We start from the raw sequence: 14631 nt of genomic DNA, 5'->3' as shown, positions 1-14631 counted from the left end.
ATTTAGAGGCTGCGATGGAAGACTGCGCGAAAATGAATGTGTGAGTGGGATTCATTTGTTATTTTCATGAAGACCGATTTACCTATGTTTAGTTTCATATCCGACTCACTGCACCATTCTTGAATTCTATTAAGGCTGGAGTTGAGGAGTAATTGGTCATTATGGTTGTTGATCTCATGAAAAAGGACGCAATCATCTACAAAGAGCCTAATTTCAATTGGGTCAGCTATTACATTGATGATATCATTAATATATATGAGAAACAACAGTGGCCCGAGTACACTACCCTATGGTACTGCTGATGTTACTGGAAGTGGGCTAGAGAAATGAGGTGGCTTCTTAGTTGTGGCAGCTTCTTAGTTTAAATTTATTTTCGACTAAGAAGTCAACTATGGGCGCTAAGCCTTCTGTTCACTCCCTGTTGGTACAGCCTGGTGTCAGCAGCATCACCGCATTTTGCTTACATCACAGAGCGGTGTTAGTCTATAGGCAAAACTAGTTATTGGTATCTATTTTAAATGTCACTAGGTTTATTTAGTTTATTTATTTATTTCATTATATTTCAAGCAATTTGGGTGCTCTCTGTTGTAGTTTTAACAAAATCTGTGAATCTTAGTAAATGACATGCTCTGCATGCGGCTTTTAGAGCTGCATAGAGTTACTATACTAACTGTGTGTCACGTCCATGACGTCAGTGTTTGCAGATGCAGGCTACCGGTGAGAGAAACAAATCTACTATATGGAAAAATTAGGTTTGAAATTGTTCTGCCCTATTTCTCAGCTCTACAGCTGGGTATTAGTTAATTTGGTAATGGAACTTTCCAATGAAGCAAGAAAAAAATTGTTGAAAATGTCAGTAGAAAGTTCCTTTAAAAAAGAAAGGCAAGCAATCTCTCATTCTCTTTTCAACTGCTTCGTTCCTTCTCTCGAGGCTTGGTTTCTTGGTCTGGTTTATGCCTTCCTGCAATACTACTAGATAGCACCATATGCTTGACGTTACTTTTATCACCAGCAGGAAGTATCTCTCCTCACTGCAGTTGTTTAGTGTTTGCCAATGAAGTGGTTCTTAAAACCTGGTGGATGAAAACCGAATCAGCAAAAAAAAAAAAAAAAAAAAAAGAAAGAAAGAAAGAGAAATAAATTTGGAATTAGGTTCCACAAAAAGCGCTATTATAACCCTGATACAAAACAGGTCTTCCCAATATTTTTTCTTTTTCTTATACCAAGAAATTCCCCCCCCTCCCCCCCCCCCCCCCTCTTCTTACTCTCCTCTCAGGATCGGGAATTGTTAAGAAACTTGCTTATCAACCAGCAATAAGAACGGCATGCTTATATATTGTGGTTGCCTTTTTTGAATGAAATGTACTTCCATTGGTTCCCTTATTGTTGTAGCTCGGTGCTGATTTTGGTTCAACACCGAGCTGCAACGATAATGCTTTGGGCATTGCTCGCACATGAAGCGATGTCTGTGGCCATGCATGAACAGTTATCAGATTTAACGACAAACCTTGCGACTTTATTGTGCAGTTTGTGTCCCTTTTTAGGAGCAACATGCGTTGTTATGCTCATTGTTACTCTTTTTGTTTCTTCCTGAAATCTGCTACCTACGTATGTAACTGTGAAAGGTGGCTGTGATAAGGAATCTGTGTAATCTGGCATATGTTGCGATGCAGCTGTTTCATCATATTGTTGTGTGTCATGCCACTAGGTGCATAGCGGAGTGGCGAGTCATTCTGATTACTTGTTGGTAGAGATTATCAGAGTGCGCATGTGTTTCCACAATATGAGGGAGGAAATGGTGTTCATCTCTTTTCGACAGCACTACCTCTTTACTGGCTAGGGATTCCGATTGGAATCACCAGCTTTTAAAAACACACAGACTCGATAGGGGAAAGAAACTCAGTTTTTATGGCAGTTCGGACATTCAGGAAGCTTTTATACATTAGCTGCCTTTCCACTCGCAAAAACAGAATTTTTTGGGCTGTTGCCATCAGCAGATACCGCTGCATCACTTTAATCGTGTGCTTTGGTATTGGTTTTTCTGTAGTTATACGGAGATAGATTAGCGGTCCTTACATTAATAATGGTACAAAATAAATTATTCTGTAAAAACTGGTTTTTGAGGCCTTCGATGCCATCCTACTGCGAAGGGAGTAGCGGTTAAGTTGTCATTTGGGACTTGTTCGTGAAGTTTCTCTGGCTCTGTTAATTCTTGTTTTCTATTGAATTTTTTAATTTAAAAATGGGTTATTGAAATTTGGCCACTTTATTTCTTGCTTGAATCGAACTTGTGACGACCATTGAGGACCCTGTGATTGCTGGCCGTGTAAATGGATGCCATCTGTTGTGCCGTCCAAGATTTGTAAAGAGAAGTAGTAGCCAGCATCCTGCAGTTTTCTTGTGGAAACCAGCCAGCGGTGGCAGTAACTGGGTTTATTTTCTTGGCCCTATCTGGCTTTGAAAAGCTTCTTTTTTCAAAAAGTGGCTTTTTTCCTTTTTTCGTTTTTAGTTAAAACGCGATAGTATTTAAATATAGACCAACTTCAGTTTGTCCTTAAGTGTTCCTTCATAACACCTTTCTTTGTCACTGAGTACAGCAGCAAGAATTTCTTTTCTTGTGTTGACTATTTTGACGACCACCCGTCAAGGCACCACTCCTGTGTTTACCCAGAGCACAGCGGGGCCCGGCGGCGCGCCTTTTAGGACTGATCGCGTAGGCCATGCTTGTTGCCATGATAAGATAAGGGCCGATTGGTGGTCTCTCTCTAGCGGATACTCTTGCGCCTGTGGAGCGCGCCTAACGGTCTCAAAAACGGATGCGTGCGAGGTTTGCTGTAATGTTTTTCTGATACTGAACTCTCTGTTATTGAGGGACTAAGAAGGAAGTTCTCGGCCTCGGGAAGCGGGAAAGTTGTGGCTTTCACCAGCATCTATGGCCCTGACAGTGTTGCCCTTTCTGGCGTGGAATATGTGGACGCGTTCAACGGGTGTGCGCGGAATGAACCGTTGGCAAAAGATGGGTCAACGGCTGTCGTACTCTCCCGACCCTGATCCGGTATGACTGGGGATTCGGTATTGTGGTTCGATATGGCTGGTTTCGTGCTCAAACCAGGGTTTGCTTTTTGTTATTTTCTCATTTCTTTTATAGCTTTCTTGGTCTTCGTCGCTGTCTCAGTGCCTTCTAGAGGATATTCCTGGCACAGAATTGTTTTTTAGTACATGTGCATGCTGTTCCCCCTTATGCATTGGTTGAGTGTATGGAGCTCATTGTAATATAGTTAACTTTAACTTCACTAAGGATTGGCTTGTTTCTAGGACAGGCCATCATTTTCCTCGCATTGGTTTCTGCACATCTTTTAGTTTTTTTTTAAACAAGTTCTGTGAGGCATAATGCTGGTTGATTTTGTTTCCTGTTAGCACAGTTTCATTTTGGTGTTCGTATAATGTGGGTTAGTTTATATCAAAGCAGGTTGTGTATCGAAAGCTTGGCATCTAGTGCTGGCTCTCCTTGTTAGCATCCTTGTCGTTGCCTGTGGTAAATTTAAATTAGTTTGTTTCCAATTTTCCGAACAGCTGTATTGAAAAAAGAGCGTGCGTCAGTAGTTTCTAATGCTATATTTTCTTGTGTGCATGTGTTTTTCTGAGAAATGCTGGCGCAGTTTCCAATGAATGGAGTAAGAACAGACAGGTTGCATTTCAGATTTATGAAACACTCTTTCATCACCCTAGCCAAAAATGCCATTGTTTAGAGTCAGTCTTCGATGTAGGGGAACACTTTGTAGTCAGTGGCTGTGAATGTGTGTGCCACAACAGCAGTAGCCGGTCACACCTGTGATATCGTTATGCTTTTTGGTGCTGTTGTCTTTAAAGCAAAGCCACTAACTTCTTGGGGAGATTAATCGTAAATGTCATCGCTTTAGTTTTGCGTGCACTTATTGCAATTATTGACTGTCACCGACATTTTTTGCTCTCCTGTCAGTTTCAGCCCTCTCATTTCTACCCATAAAGCGAGCTAAGAAGGAAAGAAGTTATTTTTTTTTTCCCGACTGACACTTGGGGCATAGACCATGGGTTTACTAAAGTCAAACCCATTTCTGTTTTGTTACCTGGTTTTCTCAGAATTGAGAAAGGTTTATCGATTACAACCTGTACTAATAATGTGCACTGAGACAGTCTGTTAAATGTATTAGAACAGGCTATTAATATTAAAACTTGCATGCTGTGTTCATCTTGCTGGGGCATTGCTGTCCCTAATTTGGCTAGGTCGTTTGCCGGCACTGCTACTGCGCTGTGTCGAAATTTTCAAGCACCTTATGCATTTGCTTTTACTCGCCATTGCACGTTTGTTTATATATTCATGTAAATGGAAATCATTTTGGTTTACATAGTGTTGACTGTACCGAGGTTGTGTTAGTAATAGTATATCTGCCGTAGTGCCTTATATTAGCTTTTTCCGTTTTTCATCTCCATCTCCTGGTATATAAGCCTGTAATACTAGTTTTTTTTTTTTGGACAGCGCCTTAGCTTGCCATCACTTGTGGTGAAGGCTTTGCAGCAGCAAACTACATGGATGAGTGAATTGGTGAATGACAGTGAGTGAATGAGTGTGGGAGCTGTCCCCAACTTCTCGCTTTCTTTTGTGCAGCTGACGTACACTCAAGACAATGTATCCGTGCGCTTCGCCAGCCCACAGGGGGAACAGACAGTTTCTGGGAAACTGGAGATCACAAAAGAGGTGAGTTTAGCAGCCGAAGTGCAGGCGTTGAATGCTTTTGATGAATCCTCTCCGCTACTCCCCATCAATAACAGACTCCTCCCTTGAAGTTTCTCGCCCTTAGGCTTCCTGCTACATTGTCTTTGGGCCTTTTCCACGGCTGCCTTTAGGCCCTTTCCCACCTTTGATCACCTTCTTTCCTGTGTAGTCACTGTCCTTTATTACATGACAGTCGTTTGCATACTATTTGCAGACACAGTATATCTTTGAAACTTCAAAACGAATTATATGGCCTTCTTCAGCCTGTCCACATTATTTGAGCAGAAAAAAAAAACAAGTGCGAAGATGTGTTTTTTTAAGCTGAAGTGACAGGCAGTGCCTAATAGGGCCACCAGTGTGTGTTGATCTGACCTGGACTTGGTGGTGCAGAGGCACGGCCACATTGTGTCCTGGTCCCCGTACGGGCCGCCGGCAGAGGTCAAAGCCCAACAGCAGCGGTACGACGAGGACTCCGCAGGTGTCTGGGAGGACCTCACCGCTGACAGCACGGTGTCATACCACGTTGGGAGCAAAGACAAGACCAGGTCATCCGGTGCGTCACTCCTCTTCCGACTTGCTCGCACTGTTCGCCACTTTTTGGAGGGGGGTTCAGGTGCACTCGTTCGATGCTTTGCTTTTTCGGGGGGTTCCAGGTTTATTTTTTATTTCCATAAGAAATGGGGGGGGGGGGGGGGGGGAAAGTGGCTGCCACTTGGGTCCTCATTGCTAGGGTGGGAAAAAAAAAAAATAAATGAAAGTATGGTTAGTGCGCAACCTTTGTGAAAGGTAACTGTTTGTATGGTTTGCTCATCACTTGTATATGGAGCCTTTTTATGACTTCCTTAAATATCAAGAGGTCATTAAAAGGTAAAGTCAGGGATTCTTCTCGCCTTGCAGAAGTTGGAAACACGGGGGTGGGGAGAAGGGCTAAGTGCTCCGCGATGCACAGCTGAGAAGCAAAACATGTGACCTGGCTACTTTTCGCATAAATGGTACCTTCAACATGGGTGGCCATTAATACCTGATAGAGATATTACCGTTGCGTTCAGGTTCTAATCACAGCTCTGGAAAAGCTTCAGCATTTCTTCAGAGCACAGAAGGTAGAGGAATACAAAATCTCTCAGTGTCATATTGTTGTGAGGCTGTGAGCCCATGAACACAGAGAACAGAGAGATGATGACCGATGACCGTAAGATGATTTTTAATGAACTGCGATGGGCCTAGCGCGAGCGCTCCTGCCTTCCCCATATATAATGTCATATATATAAAAACGCAGCAATAAAGGTATGGCAAGTGTAAACAACAGGAAAGCTGTATTTACTTGACCTAAAATGACAGTTTTGTTTGAGTGTGTCCCACATTAAGTGAAGTTTTGATCAAGGTTCCACAACGTTTTAACTTAACGCAAGATTTGGAGCAACATGAACAAAAGCAGCAACGCAGGCCTCGTTGTGTAACATTCCTAACCGATAGGAAGCGCATGGGTTAGGCAACAGATGTGTGCTTGTCATATCCAGCTAAAACCAAGAGGAAGAAATGGAGGGTTTATTTTTGTGTGTTTGTGTGGGCGGCAAAATGCATATTTTTATGCCGCTACAAACTCACTCGTCTTGGTGGCGGCCTCCGGACCATGCATTCAGTTTGGCAGTAATTTCATTCTTTCGAGGGCAATTATATCGATGGTAAATGATGCATTGACTTCGGAAGCTAGTCAGAACACACTTTAATGAGTTGCTGCTAGCTGTGGTGCGTCAAAAATTTGCCAATACGTTTTTCTTCAATTTCTCAATACTGAATTTTTGACACACTCAGCCTTTTGGAGGAGTGATATCTCGGGTTCTATATCTGCTATTGCTATGATTCTGTTCTTGCTAGGAAGATAAATTTATCGGCTGTGCAATAATGTTGGCTATAAACCACTGGCTGGTTAAGAAAATTTTCAAAATAGATAATTTGTTTGAGTTGCCAAAACAAACTTTTTTTGTTTCAAGTTTGACGAGCTCTAACTTTCATCCAAATTATTCTAGAATATTCATATATGCTTATTGCACTCCTTGCTGACTCTAGATCATTTTGAAATAGAAATCTTCTCCACAAGGTCTTAAGTTTAATTACCAAGGCTCCTCCAAACAAAACACATGCTTTCTTTGCTGTGTCAAAAACTATTTGCTGTCGAAGAAAATAAAAACGTTTGCAGTTTTGGAATCAGAATACTAAAACAAACTCTGAAAGTTTGGTGTAAATCTATTCATAAATAGAAAAATTAAGTTTAAGACCAGTATTCCCCCTAAAGCCGTAGAGCAAACAGATTTGCTATAGCCTCCTTGACATAGTTTTTATCTTGTTCTTATTAAGAGTGCCATGCTTTGGTTTCGATTGTGAGGCGACCTCCCCACTTCGGATTTTCGAATTTTAAAGATGAGGTCGACTTACAATCGTGTAAATACGGTACTCCTTATGAAGGGGGCCATGCTTAGCATATTTGAAAATTTACTACAGGAGGGTGTGTTGCTCTGAAGGCATCTTCATTGAGGTAAGGAGCTTTCTAAAAATTGGGCCATAGTTCTCATTTTAATTATCTAGTTTGTGTTTTGTTCTGTCCCATCCTGTCCCCAGCGACCCTGGTAGCTGCATAAGTGCTCGACCATACAGCCTCAGAGCAGACTTCGTGGCGAGCCCGGGAATATGTGACAAACGTCGAACACGCGAGCACTTGCTGCTCTGCGTGGCTAAAGCAATTTGCACACGCAACGCTCTCTTCCCTTCCGCTTTCTAAACAGGTGTAGTGAAGATCAAGAAGGACGACAATGGGACGGTGGCCTCCTCTGGGGACTCTTCCTCATCCTCCTCGTCTCCCGCTGCGCAGTCGATCTCATTCGAGGTGACTGAGCTCAACTCGTACCGACTACGACAGGTGGGCGACAGGCACGAGCTCACGCTGAACCTGAGTGACGGCACGCGCCTGCCCGTGTTCGTGTTCATCGAGCGCCGGCATGAGCACTTCATCCGCGCCCTGCATGAACACGTCTCCTTCAAAAGGTGAGAGCCTGCCATCACCACCTTTGCCATGCTTGTTTGTTCATTCATTTGCTCGTGGGGGGGCGCAACGTTTAACTCTGATGCAAACATGAAGCGCGAGAGCATTCGGAGTTGAGTTGACTAGCAGTGAGCCATTCAAGATGGCTTTCACTCATTTAGGTGTATGTGATAAAATAAAGGAATACGAAGTAAACTCCGCATTACTTCAAAAAAAAAAAAAAGTGCCGAAACCTTTTTTTATGGGAAGAGAATGGGTGGGAATTTGAGGTACAAGCAAAGTCGATAAGTGAATAGCCTGCCTTGTAATTATTTCTACATCTGGCCCACTACTTTTCCGACCAGTTTCTGCATCTCTTTATGTCGAACAAGCACTCCCAGCTAAGCAAATTTATATAGACCTCAGCCATCTTTGCTGTGTTTGGGTATTACTAGTGTTGTGTACCTGGGGCGGTGTGGACTGGACACTTCTTATTTTTTTGCGCGCCCCTTGAAATTTGTTAAGTAAATGGATTGCACACAGACATGCAAACAAATCGCATGCGTTGCATTTTACTGATGCCCACTGTCTTACAAAATGTGATAGTGCTTTGTTGCATACTTTTGCAAATCCCGTTACTTTTATGCTGGTGGCTTGGCCTGGCTGATTGGTACGACCGTGAGAGACGTTTTGATGTTATCAACCCTTGTGCTGGCCTGCTGATATGCTTCTTATGATTGCGGAAATGGCATCCTGTGATTGGGGAATATTGCTGCTCGTTTGTATGATTAATTTTAACGAGTTGGTTACTTTTATTGTTCAGTAAAGGTGACTGTATCTATTGAATTAGGGAGCGTTGCATCAGATACGAGATGTTTGTTTTCTTCCGACGCTGTTCATAATAGTAGAAAATAAAAGAAGCAAAAAAGAGATGTTGCTCTGTGCAGCTGCTCCGACTCTCCTTGAGGATGCGATGGCACACTGTTGCTTGATTTTGTTGGTCTTGCTCATCCACTGGATGTGTCTCTTTTTTCTTCTTCTGGCCGATCTTTGTGTGCCTGCGTCGGTGCCGTTCCGCTCCGCCTTTCGCGGCCGCCAAAAGCGATGACTGACTAGAGCGGTCCAAAAGACAGCCAGTTAATTCCTCGCTTTCGTCGTCTGTGCTCCGGACCTTTTCCTTCTTCTCGGGTCTCAAGGAGCGATCCAGCCGACGCATACTCCCTCGTCCACGTCAGCCCGCTCCAGGACTCGAGTCAAGCCACCGAACAAGCCACAGATAAAGCTGCAAGCCCAGCTCCGAGCCCAGCCACAACCCAAACCGCAAGCCAAGCTACAGAGACAGTCGCAAGTGGTTCCGATGTGTCGGGCGTCCCCACTGCGGTCGCTCGACCACACCCTCTGATCAGTGCTCCACAAGCTATCCAGTTCCTCGTTTCGCGCGCTCCAAACATGATGGTGCAAAGCCAGCCCAACGGCCAGTCCCGGCTTGTTCCCCAGCAGTCGTTGCGGCTAGTTTTGAGCCAGTCCGGAAGCCACCCTCCGGCCGATGGCGGCAAGCTGCAGCCTTCAATTGTGCCCCATCCGGTGCAGCTCTTAGTGCAGTCACCGTCAACTCCGCCTCTTCCGCCGCCACCTCCGGCAGTGCTGCCAGCTCACGTCACCACCCCTCTGCAACCGCCACCCTTCCCCAGCGGCCTGGTCATTAGCGATGTCAGAAGCCAAGCCCCCGGCCACTGTGGGAGCCCATCAGGAAGCCAGTCGTCTCTGCCGCCCGCTATCCGCCGGAGGGGCCCCCACTGGCCAACGGAGGAGAAGATGGAGCTGCTGTCGCTGTTGCGCAAGCGGCGGGCGCTGGTCAACCCGCGCCTCGCCGAAGGCATCAGCAAAAAGGAGAAGCTGGAAGGGTGGAAGGAGGTGACGACCATCTTGAACGAGCACCACCCGGCGACGGGCGGCCGCTGCGTAGCCGAGGTGAAGAAGCAATGGCAGAACCTGTTCCTCAAGGCCAAACGGGAACGTCGCGAGATGGTGGGGGATAGTAGCGGTGCCAAAACCGGTGAGCCTTGCTTCTTCTCTCTACTTACTTCTCTTTTACATCTCTCTCCCTAACCGTGTATTGTGTCAGGCAGAATGTTAAAGGAGTATAGCCACTTCATTTTTGAGGTCGTGTTTTGTCTTCTATAATGATGCTTAAGACATTGCAGTACATGAATCACCTCATGACAGTCGCCTATAGCTGCTGAATAATTTATAATCGAATTTCTTCTCTCACCAGTTTCGGTTTCAGTTTCAACAGTCGGGCGATGGCTGTGACGTCAAAATCAAATCTAGGTCACGTGAGAGATGAAAAAAACAGTGATATAGTCGTTCCTGTGTCATTTTTCAGAACAATAAAGCCAGCCTTCCTCAAGGACAGGTATTACAAAAGGCGGAGAGTCAGTGTTTATATTGCTGTTTTTTCGTGCCGTGCGTGACCTAGACTTTATTGCGATGTCACGGCCATCTCTCGGCTGCTGAAAATTAAACCGAAACTGGTGAGAAAAGGAAATTCAATTAAAAATTACTAGTAGTCAAGCAAAATTCACGTGGTGATTCATATATACAGGAATGTCTTACGCATCAATAACAAAAAAAACAATGCCAGCAAAATTTGGTGTCTATAGTCTTTTAAGAATGAAAATTTATTTGTAGGGTTGTTGGTGCTAAAGTTTGGTGGTGTTTCTCGTTTGGAATGATGCCCAGGATATCGGTCAACAGAAATGGTCTCATGGAGTTAATAATTAGCCTGTCCCGTTGTTTTGGTTTCAGCGGACGTGGGATGGCTGTCATATTTTAATTGACTGCAGGTTACGGGGTGCGTATTAAAAGAATCAGTTGTTATGGCTCATTGTTCATTTGTCATTTTGGCTTAAAGGGCAGCTTCACATGACCGTGGAAGTGAATTGAAATGACAACAGAGCTGCCTTGCAGTAGCTGACAAATTTTTCAGACTCTCTTTATTCGCACTCGTACAATGTATACTTAGTTGAGATTGCACTTAAAAACAGCAACGAGTCTTTCTTTAAAGAATAAAGCACCTGTATATTGAGACTGCGTGTTATCAGCTAGTCGTGCCTCGACAAATGCTGGTAATGTTGCATAATTGTTAGAGTTTGAAGCATTCAATATGTGAAAGGGGTGTGCTTTTTTTTCTGTCATAGGGGCAGAAGTCAGTTTACCTATTCGTTTGCCGTGTGGAGTGTTAGGACGGTTTTTTGTCAGTAATATGTTCAAGATAAGTGAAGCTTACACGCGCTTATTGCGATGGTCTTGAGCGGTGATATTAGAACCGCGCGGGGTACAGCAAAACCCCGCTATAGTAAACTCGGATGTGGTGAAGTAAAACTGAAGTCCCAGTTCATCTTCCATAGACAACTGTACATTTTTCCCCTTTTATAGTAAAGACATTTTTTGTAAATATCGGGTATAGTAAAGTGGTCATGGCCGTGACGATGACTCCCACGATATGACATCGTCGCTCGTGCACTGCTTTGAATCGCGAGGAAAAGATATTATTGTATTTGAAAACAGAAAAATAACACCGTGTGCCCTTTTAGGTGGAGTCTACTTTAGAAGCCTACTTTATGGAGCCATTGGAGCCGTGGGGGAAAGCATGCAGCGCGTAGGGGAAAAAAAAAGTAAAGCTGTCTACAAACATGGAAAGGAGGCGGTGCAGTTCGTTCAGAAAGTAAGGGAGAGTAAAAGTGCAGCAAGAAATAGGGAAGGGGAAGAAACGGGCAAATATTCACAGTACTGTGCAGCACAAAGCATAAGGCAGTGGAGTTGCAGCCTGTTCGGTCTTGCAGCACTTGACTGCCGTGTGCATTTATCATCTACTGCCTTTTAAGAAACAAAAACAGTAAAAAGTTACACCTTGTTCATGCAAGGCTTTGATTTTCATGTGAAATCAAACTCGATTGTATTTGTAGCCACGTTGTCCTCATGCTTAAGAGGTACTTCCACTTGGTGTAAAAAATTTTGATAACTGAAAAAAAAGTTGCACAAAGAGATGATAAGACAGAGATAGAAGCTATATCAGAATTTTTTTTTTTTTTCATTATGCAACAAGGCGTGTTCAGTAAGTGGTCATTTAACTACCAGACAGCATCTTCAGGGCCATGTATCACCAACAACTTATATAGTGAAGACCCTAATATGGTAAAGATTTTTGCTGGTCCCAGTCACTTTGCTATAAAGGGGTTCTACTGTATTGACTTTCAAAAAAGCTGTGTGTAACGCTGTAGTTGTTTTGCAGGCGCGCTGAGCCAGTTGTGTTTCAGTTACAGTGCAAGAGATTTCAATATGACTGCAAGTTGATAGTATTATTCATACAAGGCTGCTTTATCTGATGCCCATCGTAATAGTGTTGCAAAAATATCACCTCATTGTACAAGTTCCAGGACATCACGTGGCATCATGAAATCACCCAGCTAAAGTGGTTCGTCACCGTAGTGTCTTTATTATTCTCAAAATACTGCGTCATTTCACAACCATCCTATCACCAATAAATAAATAAATCAATAATTGCTTTGTGGAGGTGACAGGTCAAGTTCCAAGTGATAAAAAGTAGTGTGACAGGACTGTTGGCTCATTGCAGAGAGGTTGTCCTAGTTATTTCGTTGACACTCTCTGGAGGATTTTATTACAGTTGTAATGGTGTAACTGTTTTTACTGACCCCGTGGGGGGGGGGGGGGGGGGGGAATCATGTGCCATTGGCCATAACTAACGCCTGCTGACTTCATGCAGCTACTGACCGAGTCCTTCTGTAGGCGCACCGTATGCTGTAAACACTGGGCCCATGACTGGTATGGTTCTAAATGGCGTAACCATACTTACGACAGGCTCATTGGTTGCCGAATGGGCATTATATTTCTTTAATCATTGGTGTGTTTACAGTTTGGAGATACGGATTGAATATTTGGCACTTGGAGTAAACGCTATGGTGCCTGAATTAAACTGATTAATGCTGAGGTCAAGTATTCTGGCATTTGGATTAAATTGAATGGAAACTATTTTAGTACAAAATTTTGATTAAAAGAAAGCATTAGTGCACCGCGAAAACGAGGTGATATATAATGCAATGCTCTTCTAAGGGGTGAATTGTCCTTGGAAAAGCATTTTCATGTCTTATTCCTCGTGGAAACATTTGCATATATGCTCCAAGTGTGGATGTCCAGAGTCCTGTAGCCTTTATTACTGCGTCCAAAATGTGCTAGAATTTGGTAGATCCTTAAAGGTGGCCCAGAAAAGTTGCTCTAGTGTTACGGGACTGGGTTTTGACAATAGAAGGCAGCCGCTCTCTTTAAAGGTTTAAACTGAACTGAACCAAAAGCCCGTACTAGTATATGCAACTATTCCAGGTTCAGCAGGACAGGTTCAGCGGGACAGGTAAATGAAATTGGAATGGAAATGGATTGCAATTATTTGACAAAGCTTTGCAGTTGCAACTGCACACAACCGAAGGCACGGCAGGATGGCATGACAACCAACTTCTAGTTGCATTTGTTGCTATGCCCCATTCTTTACGTCGCAGTCCGCTTGTACCCATAGCATTCAAATTGCAAAGGTACGGCAAGCGGCGGGACAGAAAAGAAAAAAATCTAAAAATGAGTGGAAAATGCTGCTGCTACTTGTAAAACAAAATACAAAAAAACAGATGCGCACTCCCACATGGTCGGTTTCGGCGAATCGGGGAGCTGAGGAGGTTTGGATGACGAGAGTGAGAGGAGGAAGCGCCGCTGTGAGTGGCATGACGGCAAGGTGTCTTAAAAAACCGTAGCAGACACAGGACAAAAGGAGACGATGACGCAGGGGGGTGTCTCGAGACACCGACTGTCTTACCAATTGGCCTCTTACCTAGCGTCCTAAGGCAAGGTCTAATATTGGCGTTACCTTGGGATGGCAATGCCAACTACCTCTGCTCAGATGGGGCTGGCCATGGTGCCGGGCAAGTAGTGGTGGGGGTTGGGGTGCAGTCTGATACTCGCTTCTTGCACCTCCCTATGGGTTCCCATTCTCGGTCATCACAAGCATCGTTGCCCAGGAAAACGAAATCTGCCTTTGCTTGGCATTGCTCACAGTGTATGACCAACTGGCAGTTGCAGTTTTGTATTGGTGGTGTGGATGGGACAAAAGCTTGACTCTGGTTCAAGCGCAGTCTGTTATTAGTCAGATATTTAGGGGAATCTCCCAAGATGAAGTAGATTTGTAATAAGGGAGTAATTACTCATTGACATTTCGCTTGGGTGGATATCAATGATTACCTAATTACTGTAAAAACCCGCATATAATATGTGGTGTAATTTTGGAATAGCAAAAAAATGGAAAAAAAAAAATTTAGGGGGGGAAGGTCAGCAGAAATATTTGTGTTCTACATTTAGGGGTTTCCTAGTTAACCCTAAGTGTTCTGCGCTTTTGCGTGCAACGCACCAGGCATTGTGAATAGTGTCACTAGCCTTCATGCGTCGCTGCTGTATCGCTCCCCCTCTCGCGCCGACATGCATAATCGGAGAATTTCACACACTGTGATGAGAAGAGCACCTCACATTCGCCTGCCATTCGGTTCTCTGGCGGTCGTAAACCCAGTAGATTGCTTCCAGCTTGGACACGGGATTGCAGCACACAAGCAGCCGGCCATCATGTGCCACACTCGCGCTTGTTTGCATCTGTGCACAGGAGGGCGGCATGTGCGCCCGGAAGTGTTCCCAGATTTGGAGGTTTGATGAAAGCTGCACTACGCTACCCTTCACGCATTTTGCGGTGCCTGAAAGAGAGCGGCAGTGCGCATGCGCCAAAACTGGCTTTTGCCGCAGGTGTGTTGCG

General features: G+C 44.2%; 1 protein-coding gene across 4 annotated transcripts in view; it reads left to right on the top strand.

Annotated features, from left to right (window-relative positions):
• LOC146174838 (TBC1 domain family member 15-like) overlaps positions 1–14631 on the top strand; it is an 82578-nt gene that overhangs the window by 5233 nt on the left and 62714 nt on the right. The window contains exons 1-5 of one of the 4 annotated variants that reach the window (XM_084584002.1): positions 2602–3055; positions 4646–4735; positions 5144–5306; positions 7534–7792; positions 8966–9825. In XM_084584002.1, coding sequence (XP_084440128.1) covers positions 2933–3055; positions 4646–4735; positions 5144–5306; positions 7534–7792; positions 8966–9825 — 1495 coding nt within the window. In that variant the 5' untranslated portion in view covers positions 2602–2932. Of the gene's footprint in view, positions 1–2601; positions 3056–4645; positions 4736–5143; positions 5307–7533; positions 7793–8965; positions 9826–14631 lie in introns of those variants that run through there. The other 3 variants (XM_084584005.1, XM_084584004.1, XM_084584006.1) reach the window with 3 other exon arrangements.

This window comes from Amblyomma maculatum, chromosome 11, assembly GCF_055883805.1.
Source record: "Amblyomma maculatum isolate TAMU_Amacu chromosome 11, ASM5588380v1, whole genome shotgun sequence".
Taxonomy (NCBI): Eukaryota; Metazoa; Arthropoda; class Arachnida; order Ixodida; family Ixodidae; genus Amblyomma; species Amblyomma maculatum.
The sequence above is the reverse complement of the archived record's forward strand: the minus strand, read 5'-3'. Positions and strand labels throughout refer to the sequence as shown.